We start from the raw sequence: 17651 nt of genomic DNA, 5'->3' as shown, positions 1-17651 counted from the left end.
GTTAGTCAGTGATTTTATCACACTAGAGTCATATTACCACGCATTATGCCTAAGCACTGACGTGCACAGAATAGGGGCAGCAGGGGCGCAAGCCCTTGCCCCTTTCGTTCACAAATCTAAAGGTGCCCTTTTGGTCGTCCAGAAAAAGGGGAGACATTTTAATAATTAAATTAAAATAGTTAAATAAAACAAAATTAAAATCTCATCATAATCTCACAATAACAGTAATAATGTGTTATGAGATTTATTTGTAAATTGCAGGCGAATTAAAGAAAATTATGCAGAGGTCGGGGGCAGATTCCAATCGCAAGTGATCCTCCCTATGCCCTATACTCACTCCGAACTGCAGAGCCCTTGAAGGGGTTATGCTGAAGGAAACATGGCATTACTGTATGAATGTACCCTTCACAAATAGTCTTGTGGAAAGGCCCTCTGAGAAAATGTTAATGTTCTCACTTTCGTTTTGAACTAGCTTTCGAGTGGCGTCCCCTCCCGCAGGAGTGCCCTTAAAGAAAGCAAAAAATGCTGTTTTGAATTCACCCTGGAGCATTGAAGTGCTGTTACCTCAGACGAGTAACAGGTCAGATAAAAAGTCCACTCCAGTTATCAAAAGAATAATACTCGATTGCTACCGCATTTACGACATTGTGTACCACTAGTGTAGACAGATTGATTAATTATAATGGGAGTGGTCGCGTCGCTTTCAGTGATATAAATTAAATTAGTCTTTTTTAGAATATTGACATAAACTGAAGGAGCTGACAGGTTCAGCCAAAGATAGTTTGGTTTTGTTGAAACTAATAAGCCATTAGACTAATCACTTTCAGAAAAATACCATTAGGCTACCACAGTACCGCAGCTCCCTAAACGTATATTACGCAGTCTGTGTAGGGCACCAACTCCCTAGTGGGGCACCATCATACCCTAGGGGGACACCAGAAACTCCACTGGCTGCCCTCAATCGCATGTTATACATTATTCAAGCACCCTGTAGCACACACTTTCTTATCGCGGCTTCGCACTGTGCATCATGTTACCAGGGTAATGCCATGGTACTGAAAGATTGATCATGTTCATATTTCATGATACTGTCATGGTACTCCAAGGTACTTTAAAAAATTACCATGATTTTACTATGACACATGTCATAAACATGGGGTTATCACAGACCATGTCTGCAAATAAATAAATAAACAAGTGTATCACATGTTGCTTTTTGTGAGAAATGTAACAGAATAGGCAAATATTTGTGATAAAGGAAATTTTTTAAAAATTATGTACAGTATATATAAGAAAATGGTTAAATACTCAATAAGCAAAGAAATTAGCATTTATTATTACTACTCATTCAAAAAAATACAAAAAATACAAAAATAAATCAGTGCCCTTTTTTATCCTTCCGCCCCTGTCCCTGCTAAGGTCTGTGCACGTCACTGTGCTTAAGAAGTACTTTGAAAAAACAGTGTAATGTTTTGTGTATTGGACCCATTTTCTTTTATTGTAAAGAATTTTATTGTCTAACTGAGTGCAATTATGTTCTTTAGAAAAAGAGGGATGAGTCGAAATTATTTTCATGTGGTAATCAACATGTGTCAGGGTTGTATGTGTTTTGTTCCATGCCATGTTTGTTCCTGTCATGTGATCTTGTCATGTGGTCCCCTGGTCATGTGATTTCATGTTTCCCTCCATGTTCATGTGTCTTGTTTTCATTGGTTTATTGTCTAGTTATCTTGTCATCAGTTATGTCTTGCCATTTGTTAACTTGTTTGTCTTTTTACCCTTGTCCATGTATTTAAGCCTCATGTTTGCCATTGTCCATTGTCAGGCATTGTTTGTTTGTGCAAGTCAAGTCAAGTCAGGGTCAAGTCAAGTCAAGTCAAGTCCATGTTTTGTATTTGTTCACATTTATAGTTAGGGTTTTTGGATTTCACGGTTGGAAATAAAACTGCACTTGGGTTCATCACACATCATCGTCTTTGTTACTGCCAGCGGCAACGTTACAACATGCCACAAATGCTGTCAATAGAGTTTAACTTGTATTAAACCCGTAAATGTCTTTGAAAGAATACATATCAATGAATTAATGTGAAGTCTCAAAGCGTTGCTTGTTTTGATGGTAATTTCTGCTTTGAGTTCTCACTTCATTCACAAAGGTTTGAAGAAAACATCCAAATCTTTTTGCGGATTTGCAGACTGTTATATCATCTTCACTCTTTAAATGTTTGTCTCATGATTGATATATAGCAAAGTGCCCCAAAACTCTTTTTTTGTCATCTCCATTCATAATGTGATGTTCAGTCATCTCTGTTGTGAATGTGTTTTGAAGAAAGCTAGCTCTTGAGCCCTCCCACCCCCTTAACCGCCCACATTTTTACCTTTGTTCATGCCTACTCCGTGAGTCTTTTTTTTCTGTCTGAGGTGTGAATGATTGGTGCTGAACTAGGGGGGTGCCTTGACATTTTAAAGATTTATTTACAGAAACAACATGAGAAAACTGTCCTGAAAATCTGAGCTCCTGAAAATATAAGAGCCTATAACGAGAATACTGAAATATTAGCTACTTTTTAGTAGTTGTCTTATGAATTCTTCATGCTTCCAAAGACTGTTGTTATGTTCTGTATTTTAGATAATTTTTAGGATATTACATTACGTGTAGCACGTTTGTGTGTATTTTTTGCTTGCTGGATCATTGTTCAATGCTGCCACTGCTGTCTGATGTCAGCTTCACAGCCTGTGATCTAAGCATTAAACAAAGATGAACTTAATGCAATTTTAATTAAGAAAAAGAGAGAACAAAAGAGAGCAAAAGAGAGAAACACCCCCCCCTCTCTCTCTCTCTCTTTCTGTCTTTAACCCTTTTCCCTCAAACCATGATTCATCATCCAAGCTCAGTGTTTTGATGTGTTGTTGCCCACAGACTCTAAGCTTCTGTCACGATCAGCTGCTTTTTAACTTGAAACAGCTTTAAAACTTCACACAGATGAAATGAAACAGCACTGCTATTTCACTGGAAGATATCAATTGCCAGATTTCATGATGTCATCTGGTAATGAGGGTCTGTGTATTTAGCATAAAATAGTCTGCCTGACTGTGTGTGGACACAGCAAACGCAAAGTCTTGAGACCACATTGAAAATCAGTTTAGTATTTTTACTTAAACCTGGTATTTAAAAGAATGCTGTATGATTTTATGATGTTCTGCACTTATTATATTTCACTACTCAAATGTAAGCAAATTTGTGACATTGACCATGTAAATGTGTCTCGATGTGAACGGGATTACTTCCTGGTTTTCACTGGACCAGAACCTGTGTCTCGGAGTGAAAGCAATTACTTGCTGGTTACCATGGGACCAGAACCCGTGTATCAGAGTGAATGGGATTACTTCCTGGTTTCAATGGGACCAGAACCCATGTCTCGAAGTGAACACGATTACTTCCTGGTTTCCATGGGACCAGAACCTTTGTCTCGGAGTGAACACGATTACTTCCTGGTTTCTACAGGACCAGACGTGTGTCTCGGAGCAAACACAGTTACTTCCTGGTTTCCACAGGATCAGAACCTGTGTCTCGAAGTGAGCGTGATTACTTCCTGGTTTCCTTGGGACCAGAACCTGTGTCTCGGAGTGAACACGATAACTTCCTGATTTCTATGGGACCAGAACCTGTGTCTCGGAGCAAACACCGTTACTTCCTTGTTTCCACAGGACCAGAACATCTGTCTCGAAGTGAGCACAATTACTTCCTGGTTTCCACAGGACCAGAACCTCTGTCTTGGAGCAAACGCGATTATTTCCTGGTTTACACGGGACCAGAACCTATGTCTTGGAGCAAACACAATTAATTCCTGGTTTCTACAGGAACAGACGTGTGTCTCGGAGCAATTGTAGTTACTTCCTGGTTTCCATGGGACAAGAACCTTTGTCTCGAAGTGAGCGTGATTACTTCATAGTTTCCACGGGATTAGAACATGTGTCTCGGAGCAAACACAGTTACTTCCTGGTTTCCATGGGACCAGAATCTGTGTCTCAAAATGAACGTGACTATTTCTGGTTTTCACTGGAGCAGAACCTGTGTCTCGGAGCAAACACGATTACTTCCTGGTTTACACGGGACCAGAACCTGTGTCTCGGAGCAAACACAATTACTTGCTGGTTTCTACAGGACCAGACATGCGTCTCGGAGCAATTGTAGTTACTTCCTGGTTTCCACAGGACCAGAAACAGTGTCTCGAATTGAGCGCGATTACTTCCTGGTTTCCATGGGACCAGAACCTGTGTCTCAAAGTGAGCGTGATTACTTCCTGGTTTCCACGGGACCAGAAACAGTGTCTCGAATTGAGCGCGATTACTTCCTGGTTTCCACGGGACCAGAACATGTGTCTCGGAACAAACACATTTACTTCCTGGTTTCCATGGGACCAGAATCTGTGTCTCAAAATGAATGCGATTATTTCTGGTTTTCACTGGAGCAGAACCTGTGTCTCGGAGTGAACGCAATTACTTCCTGGTTTCAATGTGACCAGAACCCATGTCTAAGAGTGAATGGGTTTACTTCCTGGTTTCAATGTGACCAGAACCCATGTCTCGGAGTGAACGCAATTACTTCCTGGTTTCAATGTGATCAGAACCCATGTCTAAGAGTGAATGAGTTTACTTCCTGGTTTCAATCTGACCAGAACCCATGTCTCGGAGTGAACGCAATTACTTCCCGGTTTCCTTGGGACCAGAACCTGTGTCTCGGAGTGAACACGATAACTTCCTGGTTTCTACAGGACCAGAACCTGTGTCTCGGAGCTAACTCAATTACTTCCTGATTTCGACAGGACCACAAACTGTGTCTTGGAGCAAACACGATTACTTCCTGGTTTCCATGGGACCTGAACCCTTGTTTTAGATTGAACACGATTACCTTCTGGTTGCCATGGGACCAGAACACATGTGCCTGATGCTGCTTGTACAACATGCTATGCAAAAATGGGAGATGGCACTTAGGTTTCATTTCAGGGTGCATGAACTTTTGACAGAAACATGTTGATTTTCCATTTTTTAATGTTGGACTATCAGGTTTTGTTCATGTCAGCTCGAGTGCATGCCGTCTTTAAAGCACAAGACTTAACACTTGGACTTTTTTTTTACTTAAATTGCTGGTAGTATAATTTGTGAATTATATATATATATATATATATATATATATATATATATATATATATATATATATATATATATATATATATATAAATATAATTTACAAAAAATTCAACAATCATGCCATGGTCCAAATCACTGAAGTCACATTTTTTTCCCTATTCTGATGGTTGATGTGAACATTAACTGAAGCTCCTGAACCGTATCTGCATGATTTTATGCACTGCACTGTTGCCACATGATTGGTTGATTAGAGAATCACATGGATCATTGTTGGTGCCAGATGGGCTGGTTTGAGTATTTCTGTAACTGCTGATCTCCTGGGATTTTCACATACAACATTCTCTAGAACTTACTCCGAATGGTGCCAAAAACAAAAAACATCCAGTTAGGGGCAGTTCTGTGGACGGAAATGCCTTGTTGATGAGAGAGGTCAACAGAGAATGGCCAGACTGGTTCGAACTGACAAAGTCTATGGTAACTCAGATAAGCACAGTTATGGTGAGAAGAATAGCATCTCAGAATGCTATAATGCTACTTTATATATATATAGTACTGTGCAAAAGTTTTAGGCACTAAAACTAAAATGCACTATGGTGAGTAGTGAGGATGTCTTCAAAAATAATGCCATAAATAGTTTTCATTTATCACTTAATGTCATACAAAGTCCAGTAAACATAAAAAAGCTAAATCAATATTCGGTGTGACCACCTTTGCCTTTAAAACAGCACCAATTCTCCTAGGTACACCTGGACACAGTTTTTCTTGGTTGTTGGCAGATAGGATGTTCCAAGCTTCTTGGAGAATTCACCACAGTTCTTTTATCTATTTAGGCTAAATTGCTTCTGTCTCTTTATTTAATCTCAGACTGACTTGATGTTCAGTGGGGAGCTCTGTGGGGGGCATGACATCTGTTGCAGGGCTCTCTGTACTTCTATTCTAATCTTTTCTATTTGCAAAAGTAATGTTTGGGAGTCTAACATTTATATTTCCTATTGACACACTAAAGCTGAAGATATAAATAACCATCTTAAGACAAATGCTTTTGTGAAACATCTTATGTGCCTTAGACTTTTGCGCATATATATATATATATATATATATATATATATATATATATATATATATAAATTAGAAAATAATGCAAAATAGGAGCATTTTCACTTGTGGTCTCAGACTTTTGGTCTGTATGTTTTGAAAGTGTTTTTCCTGCACACTTACACTAACTGAGCTTTTCCATTCCGTCAACCAAGAGATATCCTCATTAGCAAGAAGTATATGTCATCCACATCCATTATGGATATGTAAATATCATTCTAGACATGCAGCCCAGTCCTGTTCGATTTCCACTCGGCTGCAGAGCTTGCATCACCAGTCTCAGATCTGTGTAAAGCAGTGCCGGCTGCTGGTTTGTTGGAGAGGGAAATCAATGTTATTGAGCCAGCATGCCAACCCCCCTTCAGGCTATGATTCATGCCCTCTGTTTCCTGTACTGGCACGATATTGTGTTGGTGACACGTTAACAGAAGGTAAGGCCCTTTTCATGTTTGCTGTATATTGTTGTTGTCTGTGTAGCTCCTTTTTTACTTCAGTTCTTAAAGGCATAGTTAACCCCAAAATGAAAATAATTTTACCATTTTCTCACCCTCATGTTTTTCCAAACTTGTATGACATTTGCTCTGTGGAACACTAAAGGAAAATTTTGGCGTAGTGGTTACCTTGCTTTTTTTCCTTACAAGGAAAGCAGGGGCAGTGACCAGGGGCAGTCAAGCTCCAAACAGTTTATTAAAAAACACATGCGTCACAACTGGTTTAACATCATTGATGTGAAACTTTCTTGGTTCTTCAATCTATTGTAACCGATCGTTGTACGCATGAACATTCTGCATAAACATCTTTTGTGTTTTCTTTGTAAGAAAGTCATGCAGGTAATATAGAATATAATAGAATATATTAATAATAATTTAGATAAATATATAATATATATATATATATATATATATATATATATATATATATATATATATATATATACAGTTGAAGTCAGAAGATTACATACACCATAGCCAAATTATATATATATATATATATATATATATATACATATATATATGAATTTTATATTATATAATATTATTATTTTTATTCATTGATAGTATATAATATATAAAAACATAATAACAATATACATAAGATACACACATACATACACACATTCTGTAAATATAAAATAAAAATAAATAAAAAATGTCTTTCCTTTAAATTATTAGAATTATGAAAGTGTTCTTTTGCATACATTCAATCTTTAGTTAAGGACCCAATTACAAATGTTTGGAATCTTGGAAGAGGAAAAGATGATGAAGTCTAAGATGACATTTTCTTTATATGCAATGTTCTTTGTTATTCTTAATTTGTGTGGAATAAATTCTGTGCTAAGCAATCTACAGTATTTCTCTTGTTTATGTCCAGCTATTGAATTTCTCAACACTAAACTGATAGCGTGGGTTTGGCAGCAGCTTGTCCTATCACACGAGTAATCTGTTAGATTTTACTGCTGTTGTTTTTGATTAGTTTCCCACTCAGACCACAGAATGGCAGGAAATGATAGAGGCTTATATGTGCCATTATGCTGTTCCTAATCACACAGCGTTTCTGTGATCTTTGCTTTTCTTCTTACTCTGAGATGTACAGAAATCTGTGTGTTATTAATTTTGCCTTTATTGGAATACTAGCTCTGGGAGTTATTTTAATCTTCCAGTCTCTGTGCTACTTCAAAAGCAAGAGCCAGAAATAGAAGCTGGGCTGTTTCTGCTTAACCTGATGAGAACAATCCTTCAGGAACTACTGGAAAATATGTCTGGACAAATTACCCTGTTATGCTTGGAAGTGATTTTGAGTGATGTCATTTATATGGAAATTCAAGAACCAGAGTGGCTCAGATGCAATGATGTGGCAAAATGTGCTGCACTTTATGCTGTGAAGGGCACACTTGTACGCCAGTATATTGTCACATCCCCTCTTGTCCTTTTCTGGCGGGTCAAATGACTATATAATATTATATAGTCAAACGGAATAATCAAAAGGTGTCCAAACTCTCAATGTATTGTACACAAAGTAAGGACTGAAGCACAATGTAAGGACTCAAGCATCACCAAAAGCAAATTTTTCACACCAGTCTCAGTGGGACTCGAACACCCGACTGGTGTGCATTTATAGTGTAGCTCAGTGCTTTATATACTGTGCCACTCAGCTCTCATAGCTCAACATTGCCAAAGAGATAAACACAAGACCTGGGGATCCACAGCACTACTAATTTTTGATGGATCACTTAGTTAACACTGCTGATTTAAATCATCAGTTCGTTAGCATGATGACCATGAACTGAACTGAATCTGTCACAAGTGAGACATACAAAGTGTGCAGTGCTGTGAGACCTCAGAACCAGAATTGAGGACCACTGATTTAAATCATCCATTTGACTTCTTACGGAAGCGCAAATATACACTCACTGAGCATTTTATTAGGAACACTTTGGTCCTAATAAAGTTACCGATGTGGTCTTCTGCTGTTGTAGCCCATTTGCCTCAAGGTTCAATGTGTTGTGCCTTCTGAGATGATATTCTTCTCACCACAATTGTACAGAGTGGTTATCTGATTTACCATAGACTTTCTGTCAGCTCGAACATTCTGGCCATTCTCTGTTGACCTCTCTCATCAACAAGGCATTTCCGTCCACAGAACTGCCCCTTTTTGGCCCATTCTGAGTAAATTCTAGAGACTGTTGTGCATGAAAATCCCAGGAGATCAGCAGTTACAGAAATACTCAAACCAGCCCGTCTGGCACCAACAATCATGCCACGGTCCAAATCACTGAGGTCGAAATCCCCATTCTGATGGTTGATGTGAACATTAACTGAAGCTCATGACCCATATCTGCATGATTTTATACATTGCACTGCTGCCACACGATTAGATGTCTGTAGACGTGATTAGATAATTGCATGAATGAGTAGGTTTACAGTTGTTCCTAATAAAGTGTCTAGTGAGTGTATATTGCAACACTTTTACATATCTGGGTTCACTAATGCCCCTATACACTTTTGTTAACTAAGCATTTAGAAAAAATGCCAGTTTTGGCATTTTTTATTGTTACACAATTAATAAGAGAAAGGTTGAGGAATACTAAAGAGGTGGGGGCATAACTCCAAAAAATGGATGAGGTAGATGGGGTGGAATGAGGTCCTGGGTCACTAAAGACCTGAAATATGCATTTAAGGGTTGAAAACATGCTACATATAACACAATATCCTAAACTGTCTAAATGTGAGGAATTCACAACAGAGTAACTTCTAAAAGTAGCTAATAGTACTTCAGTATGTTCATCTTCTGCTATTATTTCAGGAGCTTAGTTTTTCAGATATTGTTTAATGTTACATTTTGAAACATATTAATCTTTAATATGTTTGATACATGTGTAAACATTTCAAAAGTCTGTTACAGTATAATATGTTGTCATCATTTTGCACAATATTATCAACTAAAATATGCTATTTGCATTTACTAAGACTGAAACTGAGTGCTTGTGTGTGTGTGTGTGTGTGTGTGTGTGTGAGTGTGTATGTTTATTACCTAATGCCTAAGTAATTGTTTTATTTTGTACTTAGATGATTAACTCAATATGTATTTTTATTATTAAATTTTGCATATTTTTATTTATTATTTCTTGCTGCTCATCTTCTTTATTTCCATGAATACCATGGTATTTTTTGATGTAATGAAATAAAAATGAAATGAAATCAATGAAATAAAATCAATCTAACATTTTCCAGCTGTATTCATACATTATAACCTTCAATGTCAAAGTAAAAATAACATGTAAAAAAATTCTGAAAAAGACAAAAGGCAAAAAAAAAAACAAAAAAAACTTGGAGGATTCTGATGCCATGTGGCAAAAAGTGTTATGGTCAGATGAGACCAAAATGTAACTTTAATTTAACTCCAAGTGCACATTTGGTGAAAACCAAGCACAGCACACCTCTCAGAACATACCATACCTACTGTAAAGCGTGGTGGTGCCAACATTATGTTGTGGGGGTTCTTTTCAGCAAGGACTGTGCAATTGGTTTAGGGTTGAAGGGAAAATGGATGCTGCCATGAGCACCCAAATCCTTGAGGAAAATCTGTGGCCCTCTGCTCGACAACTGAAGATGGGCAGTTGGTTCACCTTTCAGCATGACAATGACCCTAAACATTCAACCACAAAAAAAAAAAAACAACACAGTGGCTTAAGGATTGGAAGGTTAAAGTCCTTGAGTGGCCAAGTAAGAGCCCTGACCTAAATCCAAAAGAAAACCTGTGGATGAACTTGAAGTGAGCAGCCAATCGCCGCTCACCCCTCAGATTGAATAAACTCAAACAATTATGCAAGGAAGAATGGGCAAATATTCCCCAATCTAGGTGCACGAAGCTATTAGAGACATATTCAAACTTTAACTGTCATTAAAGCAAAAGGTAGCTGTATGAAGTACATTAAATCCAGGGGTATGATCACTTTTCAGTTTTTCATATTTTATAAATATTTGGAACTGTTGCCTTTTTTTTTTACTTGAATGTTTAAGGCAAAATTTGTAAATAAAGATGGATTACTTTAATTTTTATTTTTTTTATATGGATTTGATTTCAGGCCGTAAGACAAAAAAAGTGACTATTCCAAAGGGGTATGATGATTTTCTATGGGCACTGTATGTATGAATAGGGCAATCATACTGTACCATAAGCCTTTTTTAAAGTACCAAGGTATTACCATCTGAAACAACTATACATGGTGCCAAAACATTACTTTTTTGCTAGTTGTTGACTAATAATTCCCACATGTCTGGCTTCTGATATAGTGCTCTCTCTCTCTCTCTCTCTCTCTCTCTCTCTCTCTCTCTCTCTCTCAGTGAGGATGTGTGTAAGAGGGGCTTTACTGTGATTATTGATATGCGTGGCTCTAAGTGGGATCTGATAAAGCCGTTACTGAAGACCCTGCAGGAAGCTTTTCTGGCTGAGATCTGCGTGGCTCTCATCATCAAACCAGACAACTTCTGGCAGAAACAGAAAACCAACTTTGGCAGTGCCAAGTTCACCTTTGAGGTAATGCAATAAACGAGTAACTGTCTAGAATCAGGGCCTCTTTTGAGCTGCCTCTATGGCTACATACACACTGCAGCTGAATATGCTTGTCACTCCTCTTTTAAGTGGTGAAACCCTTTCTGTACACACACAGTTCTGATTTTTTACGACATCTGCATTCTACAGCCATTCAGGAAAAATTCCTTTACTTAATGGTCCAGAGAGAGTGTACTGTTTAATAGCAGCTAATTTACAGAAACAAAACACAGCGTCTCTTGCAACAGCGATAATTAATCATTGGCTTTTGCTATTACTTTGGTCAAAAATAGCCAAATAGGTTTAAACTGTTAACATGCGTGTTTCTTGTTTACTGCCACGAAACGGAGTTCTGTCAACGAATAAGAGTTCAAGAATGAGTCATATTCTGTACACACACAGAATGAAAATCTAGGGGATTCAGTCTGCTCATTAATAGATTCATCTATTGATTTCTTTGTAGTTAAAATTATTATTTAATCTCTGATCTATTAATTTTCTGAAGCTGCCTCTCTCTCTCATTCAAAATATATACAGTAGCAGTCAAAAGTTTAGAAACACTTGACTCGTTAGACATGTAAAGTTTTTAATTTGCAAATGCATTGGAAATCATTAATATGCAGTTATAACAACGTAAATAAAAATGTTACTTTAATGCAATAAAATGCTTAATAAATACACTTATTCACACTTGTATTAGTTAAAAACATTAAAACGCCCTAATTCATCATTTATGTCACAATGCAGCAAAAATAAACTGTTATAGTGAGATTAAAAGGAGGGATTATGTCATTTAGCCACAGTCCGCTTTGTGTTTATATTAGGGCTGCCGATCTAATGCGCTAATTCAGTGTGATTAATTATATGAAAAATAATGTATTAAAAAAACATAATTAGTGCTTTCAGAACCCCCCAATAGCAAAATAACATGCATCAAAAATGTTTAATTATCCCAGCAGTTTCTTATCATTAACTTTAGTATCATTGTGTGTTTTGCTATTATATGATGTTGCAGGTGATATTTCAGAAATGTTGAGCTTCGGTCAAAATAAAGTTTCACTTTACAAATACTGCAAATGACTAAGATAAATGACAGGATTTTGGCAGCCCCACCTTTTTTAAACATACTCCTGCAATTTGGTTTACATTAGCTAAATATACAGTGTTTATATATATATATATACACACACACACACACACACACACACACACACACACACACACACACACACACTTACAACAAACTTTTTTTTTTTATCAGCCTTAGTCTGTAATGTGTGAGTATTGAAAACTGTTTGTATATTCAGCAGTGCTAACTCTGTTGTTAAAATATCCTCCACAATTTTTCCCACGTTATAATTAATTCATGACTGACACCATAATGAGAAGCAGACTGTCCTAATGTTCACCCTTATCTCACACGTCTGCTTCTCATGTTGCTGACAGACTAGCTTGGTGTCCGTTGAGGGTTTGACCAAGCTTGTGGACTCATCTCAATTAACGGACGACTTTGAGGGCTCTCTTGAGTATAATCACGAGGAATGGATCGAGCTCCGAGTGGCTCTGGAGGAGTTCCTGGCCAGCGCCATTCACCTCCTCTCTCGCCTGGAGGACCTGCAGGAGATGCTGGCCAAGAAGGAGCTCCCGGTGGACGTGGAGGACTCGCGGCGACTCATAGACGAGCACACCAAGCTGAAGAAGAAGGTGATGAAGGCTCCAGTGGAGGAGCTGGACCATGAGGGTCAGCGCCTGCTTCAGTGCATCCGCTCCAGTGACGGCTTCTCAGGGAGGAACTGTATCTCTGGCAGTGCTGACTTCCAGAGCATAGTTCCAAAGATCGCCAGTCTGCTGGATAAACTCCACAGCACCAGACAGCACCTGCACCAGATGTGGCATTTGAGGAAGCTGAAGCTGGACCAGTGTTTCCAGCTTCGACTGTTCGAACAGGACGCAGAGAAGGTGAGTGAGCGCTGGTTTAACCCGTCAATAGCCTAACATAGCCAGACCTTTGACTAAGGACTAGGGTGGTCGATTTAATGCGTTAATTTAGTGTAATTTATAATCTAAAAAATAACATATTAAAAACTTCAAGCAATTAATCATGCTTACTGACCACATGTACATTTCGTAATGAGGAATTTTCCGACCCATGGGCCAATTTAAAAGGAAGAAAACCTTCGTGTTTTTGCAGGGGACAGTCTCCAGCTGTACAGGCAACAAACCACACTTACCAGAACAGTACAATACAGCAGGACACACTCTTACATTCAAATACAGCTGCATGGAGTAGCTGGATGGTTTGAGATGCATTTTTCAAAGAATTAAACAACATTTATATGAACAAAACGTCCTAAAAATGCAGCGTTTATGGCGCAAGACACTGAAAATCTATAAACTATAAATTCTGTCCTGTGAAAACAGCCCTAAATTTTACATTGAACAGATTGAGGAACTCAGTTGTAAAATGGATTTCTGTGGCCAGTTATAGATTTATGGTCAATGATATGAAAATAAAACAAATAATATTTTGAAGGGGTGCATGATGTATCGATGCATCACAATATACACCCACGGAGCACTTTATTAGGAACACCTGTACACCTACTTATTCATGCGATTATCTACTCAACCAATCGTGTGGCAGCAGTGCAATGCATAAAATCATGCAGATACGGGTCAGGAGGGTTGTTCACATGAATCATCTGAATGGGGAAAATTTGATCTCAGTGATTTGGACCATGGCATGATTGTTGGTGCCAGATGGGCTGGTTTGAGTATTTCTGTAACTGCTGATCTCCTGGGATTTTCACGTACAACAGTCTCTAGACTGGGTCTGGGGCACAAGGGGCGGCGGCTTCCTCGAGCATCTCGGCTTCCCTGGGGCTGCAGCATGTGAGCGGAATGACGGTCCATCATCCTGGCCCATTGGCCGTGATGCAGACGCATGCTCCTAACCCCGGCATCGCATCTAATTCGCACGGAGGGTTCGGGATGTGGGTCCGGCAACACATCTAAATTGGGCCGGACCCTTCCCGCTCCATTCCTGGACCTGCGAGGATGCCAGTGTGTGCAAACATGGAGATAGAAGCCAGCTTGCTGAGGAGAGATGCTCTACGTTTTAATGGCAGCGGTGATGAGACTCTGTTCACCTCAGGTGTGCCTCATCATCTGCTGGCCAAATGAGGCTTATTAAATTGCTCCTCTCCTCTCATAGTGCCTTATAATACACAATAACTATGTTTCCATCCAAGGTTTTTTTTGCGACAAAAAGTGTAGCGCATCAAAAAGTTTACCGATATAGCTGATGGAAATGCAAATTATTGTGTCGACATAATATTTTTCCATTTAATGCTAGGGCATAAACTCTATGTCGATACTTCAAATGTCGTGAAAAACTGGTTTGGAAACACTTTTTATCGAGAAAAAAGGCATTAATGCAAAAATGTAGTGTCATATGACAGAATTTACACCAATCGTTAACCTGTGTTAATCATGACGACAAGGTATACATCCTTAAAAGGCAATTTATTTTACATGAAGCATTACTCGCACTGTTATGGATTGATCTAAATGGCATACCTGCACAGATCTGATGCTGCAAACACATCTGCATCATGACACTTCCAGGAGTGCCAACACAAATATCTCGTATCATGCACCTGTCATCAACAAGTGCACGGAGAACAAATGAATGGCTACTCTTTGCGATTAATTTAATCCATCCGTTTATTTATTAAAGTTGCTTTTCCACACCATTCAAAATAATAGACGGCAGTCATGGAATTAGCCCACAATACAAAAAAACATATCATTTCTGTGCACAAATATGTTTTAAATGAAAAATAAATACACAATACTTGGAGAAAAGCATCAGTGTGCTTTTTTGGAACACTAACATATAGCCCAATTCTATCAAATTATTGTTTAGCTTACTTTTGAAAAAATGCTGGCAAAATTCCCTGTGTTAAATTAAATAAATTACCAAACAAAAAAAGCATTAATTAAAAAAAAGAAATTACCAAACAAAACAATTATATTGTTAGGCCTATATACTTGCCTTTTCTTTACACAAACCTATATTAGCCTTACCCTGTTCTACAGATGAAAAAAGTATTTTTTCAAGACTATTTGTCCAATGCCGAGTTCACTTTCAGAAAACGAGCTTTTGAACATTTTAAAACTTTGAAATATTTTAAATCTAGCCCTCTTCACATTGGATCACATTTGCTGAGCTTCTTCAGAAAATATAAATTGCATTATGACGCTAAAATTCATTTTATATGACAATCAAGTTCAGTTGGTTGTTAAAAGTTGCTGGACAAATATGTGGGACATAATGCAGCTGTGATGGCGATGTTTTAGATTAGATGATTGTTCAAAACAGAATATCAGGAATGTATCATATATGTAAACCCTGATATTACACCGCATCAGTTTTTCTTTAATAGCTGTGCACACAGCATATACACATTGATGGATGGTCCTTATACTAAGACCGAAATTTTCCCCCATACTTGGTGCAGGTTGCTAGCTTGAAAAGGGCCATGATGATTCGCTTTCAAGTCAGAACCAGTAGCAACCTGCGATAGGCGCAACATCAGGACCAATATTACAGTCCTATCAGAAGGGCAACTCTTCCTTTTTGATTGCAATTCTTCCTCTTCTGGTTGCTTTATTTGTGAAATTAAAATGACAGTAAGCTGGCTAATTTCAATGAATTGTCTCAATACTCTCCCCATTTTACCAAAACTTTGGGGGGGGGGGGGGATTAGGGACATCTGGGAGGCGAAAGGTACACAATTTGCGATAAACACACATTTCTGTATGGAAATGGCTTAAGGGCAGATTTATTTTGCGATAAACCAAAACTTATGCGACAAAGTATTTTTTTAAGCATGACATCGTCACGCACACCATTTTTATTGATAAAAGGCCATTTGAATGGAAACAGGCAGAAGACGGCAAATTTCCCAAACATTTATTTTACGCATTTTCATTTTGTTGATAACAAAACAGCACGAAAAGTGGATGGAAACTAGGTTATTGTATTGCATTATCTCTTTTGATAAATAATAGTAGCCACAGTACGATATAGTATATTGTAGTATAGCATAGCATAGCATAGCATAGCATAGTATAGTATCGGCCCACTTGGAATCTAAACCTGCAAAAACACTGAGTAGACACAAGTGCTTTGTTCTGATGATTCTATTTTTTTTTTATTTTTAGCTACAAGGTACACAACATTTCACTTGTCTCGAGTGATCATGATTGAAAATCATTTGTCTGTCATTGTGCCAGACCTCCTAATGTCAAAAGGCCAACAGCGAGCAGTCATTCTGATAATTAATATCTCTGTCCAACTTCTCTTAGCCAGACCTCTTAGATTAAACCATCCATTTAATAATAGGAATGCAGGCAGTCAACGAGATTATTAATTATACTGTCTTTCGGCTCTTATCTTAATTACAAGTGCTATTAATTTGCAGTTCTAATTAAATATTTATTTAGGACAGTTGAATTGTTGATAAGGATGAATTTTTTTTATATCTCCGAAGCAACGAGGCCATGGCAGTTCAACATGGTGACAGAATTTTAATTGACTCTGATATTTGCATATTTGTTTATTATTCATTATGTTGAATTTTCATCAGATAATTAAAGCATGTTTATGAACTACTAATGACAATACATTTTTCTCTAAAGCTTTGATATGTAAAACATGTACAGTTTTTGGTTGATTCTTCAAATAGGGAAACATTTCTGACCCTTTATTTTAAATTGTAAATTATTTGAAAGAATTATTTTTTTATTTTTTTATTTATTAATGTATTTATTTATTTATGTATTTATTTATTTTACTTCTCTTCAATACATTTATTTTAAAAATGTGTTAATATCAGGCATATTTCTAGTTGACTATTTTTAAGAAAAGAAAATATTTATTATTATTATTATTATTATTATTAATTTGGTATTTATTTGTACAATTTTCATTTATTTATTTACTTATTTACTTTACAAATAATCGCTGTCACTAATGATTCTACAAAGAATTTAAGGTAACACTTTACCTTAATTTTCCTGTTGTTAAGGGTTTGTAAAGGAGTTAATTAATGACTATTAAGTAATTTACAATTGCATTCATTTATATGCAATTATAGCAACATGCACGGAAGGGCAACTTTAATCCAATACTTTCCAAATAGAGAGCAATTTGACTTAAATGCTTAATAAATACACTTTTTCATATTTATATTAATCAGTGCAGCAAAAATAGACTATAATAGTGAGATTAAGAGGAGGGATTATGTCATTTTGCTGCTGTCTGCTTTGTGTTTATATTCATTACCTTA

General features: G+C 37.4%; 1 protein-coding gene across 2 annotated transcripts in view; it reads left to right on the top strand.

Annotated features, from left to right (window-relative positions):
• The window catches only part of LOC127446817 (kalirin-like), a 352102-nt gene that overhangs the window by 160462 nt on the left and 173989 nt on the right, over positions 1-17651 (top strand). For both annotated transcript variants that reach the window (XM_051708059.1, XM_051708058.1), the window contains exons 4-5: positions 11088-11280; positions 12742-13254. In XM_051708059.1, coding sequence (XP_051564019.1) covers positions 11088-11280; positions 12742-13254 — 706 coding nt within the window. The remainder of the gene's footprint in view (positions 1-11087; positions 11281-12741; positions 13255-17651) is intronic.

The sequence above is a fragment of the Myxocyprinus asiaticus genome, chromosome 10 (assembly GCF_019703515.2).
Source record: "Myxocyprinus asiaticus isolate MX2 ecotype Aquarium Trade chromosome 10, UBuf_Myxa_2, whole genome shotgun sequence".
NCBI classification, from domain to species: Eukaryota; Metazoa; Chordata; class Actinopteri; order Cypriniformes; family Catostomidae; genus Myxocyprinus; species Myxocyprinus asiaticus.
This window is presented reverse-complemented; position numbering and strand designations above follow the sequence as displayed.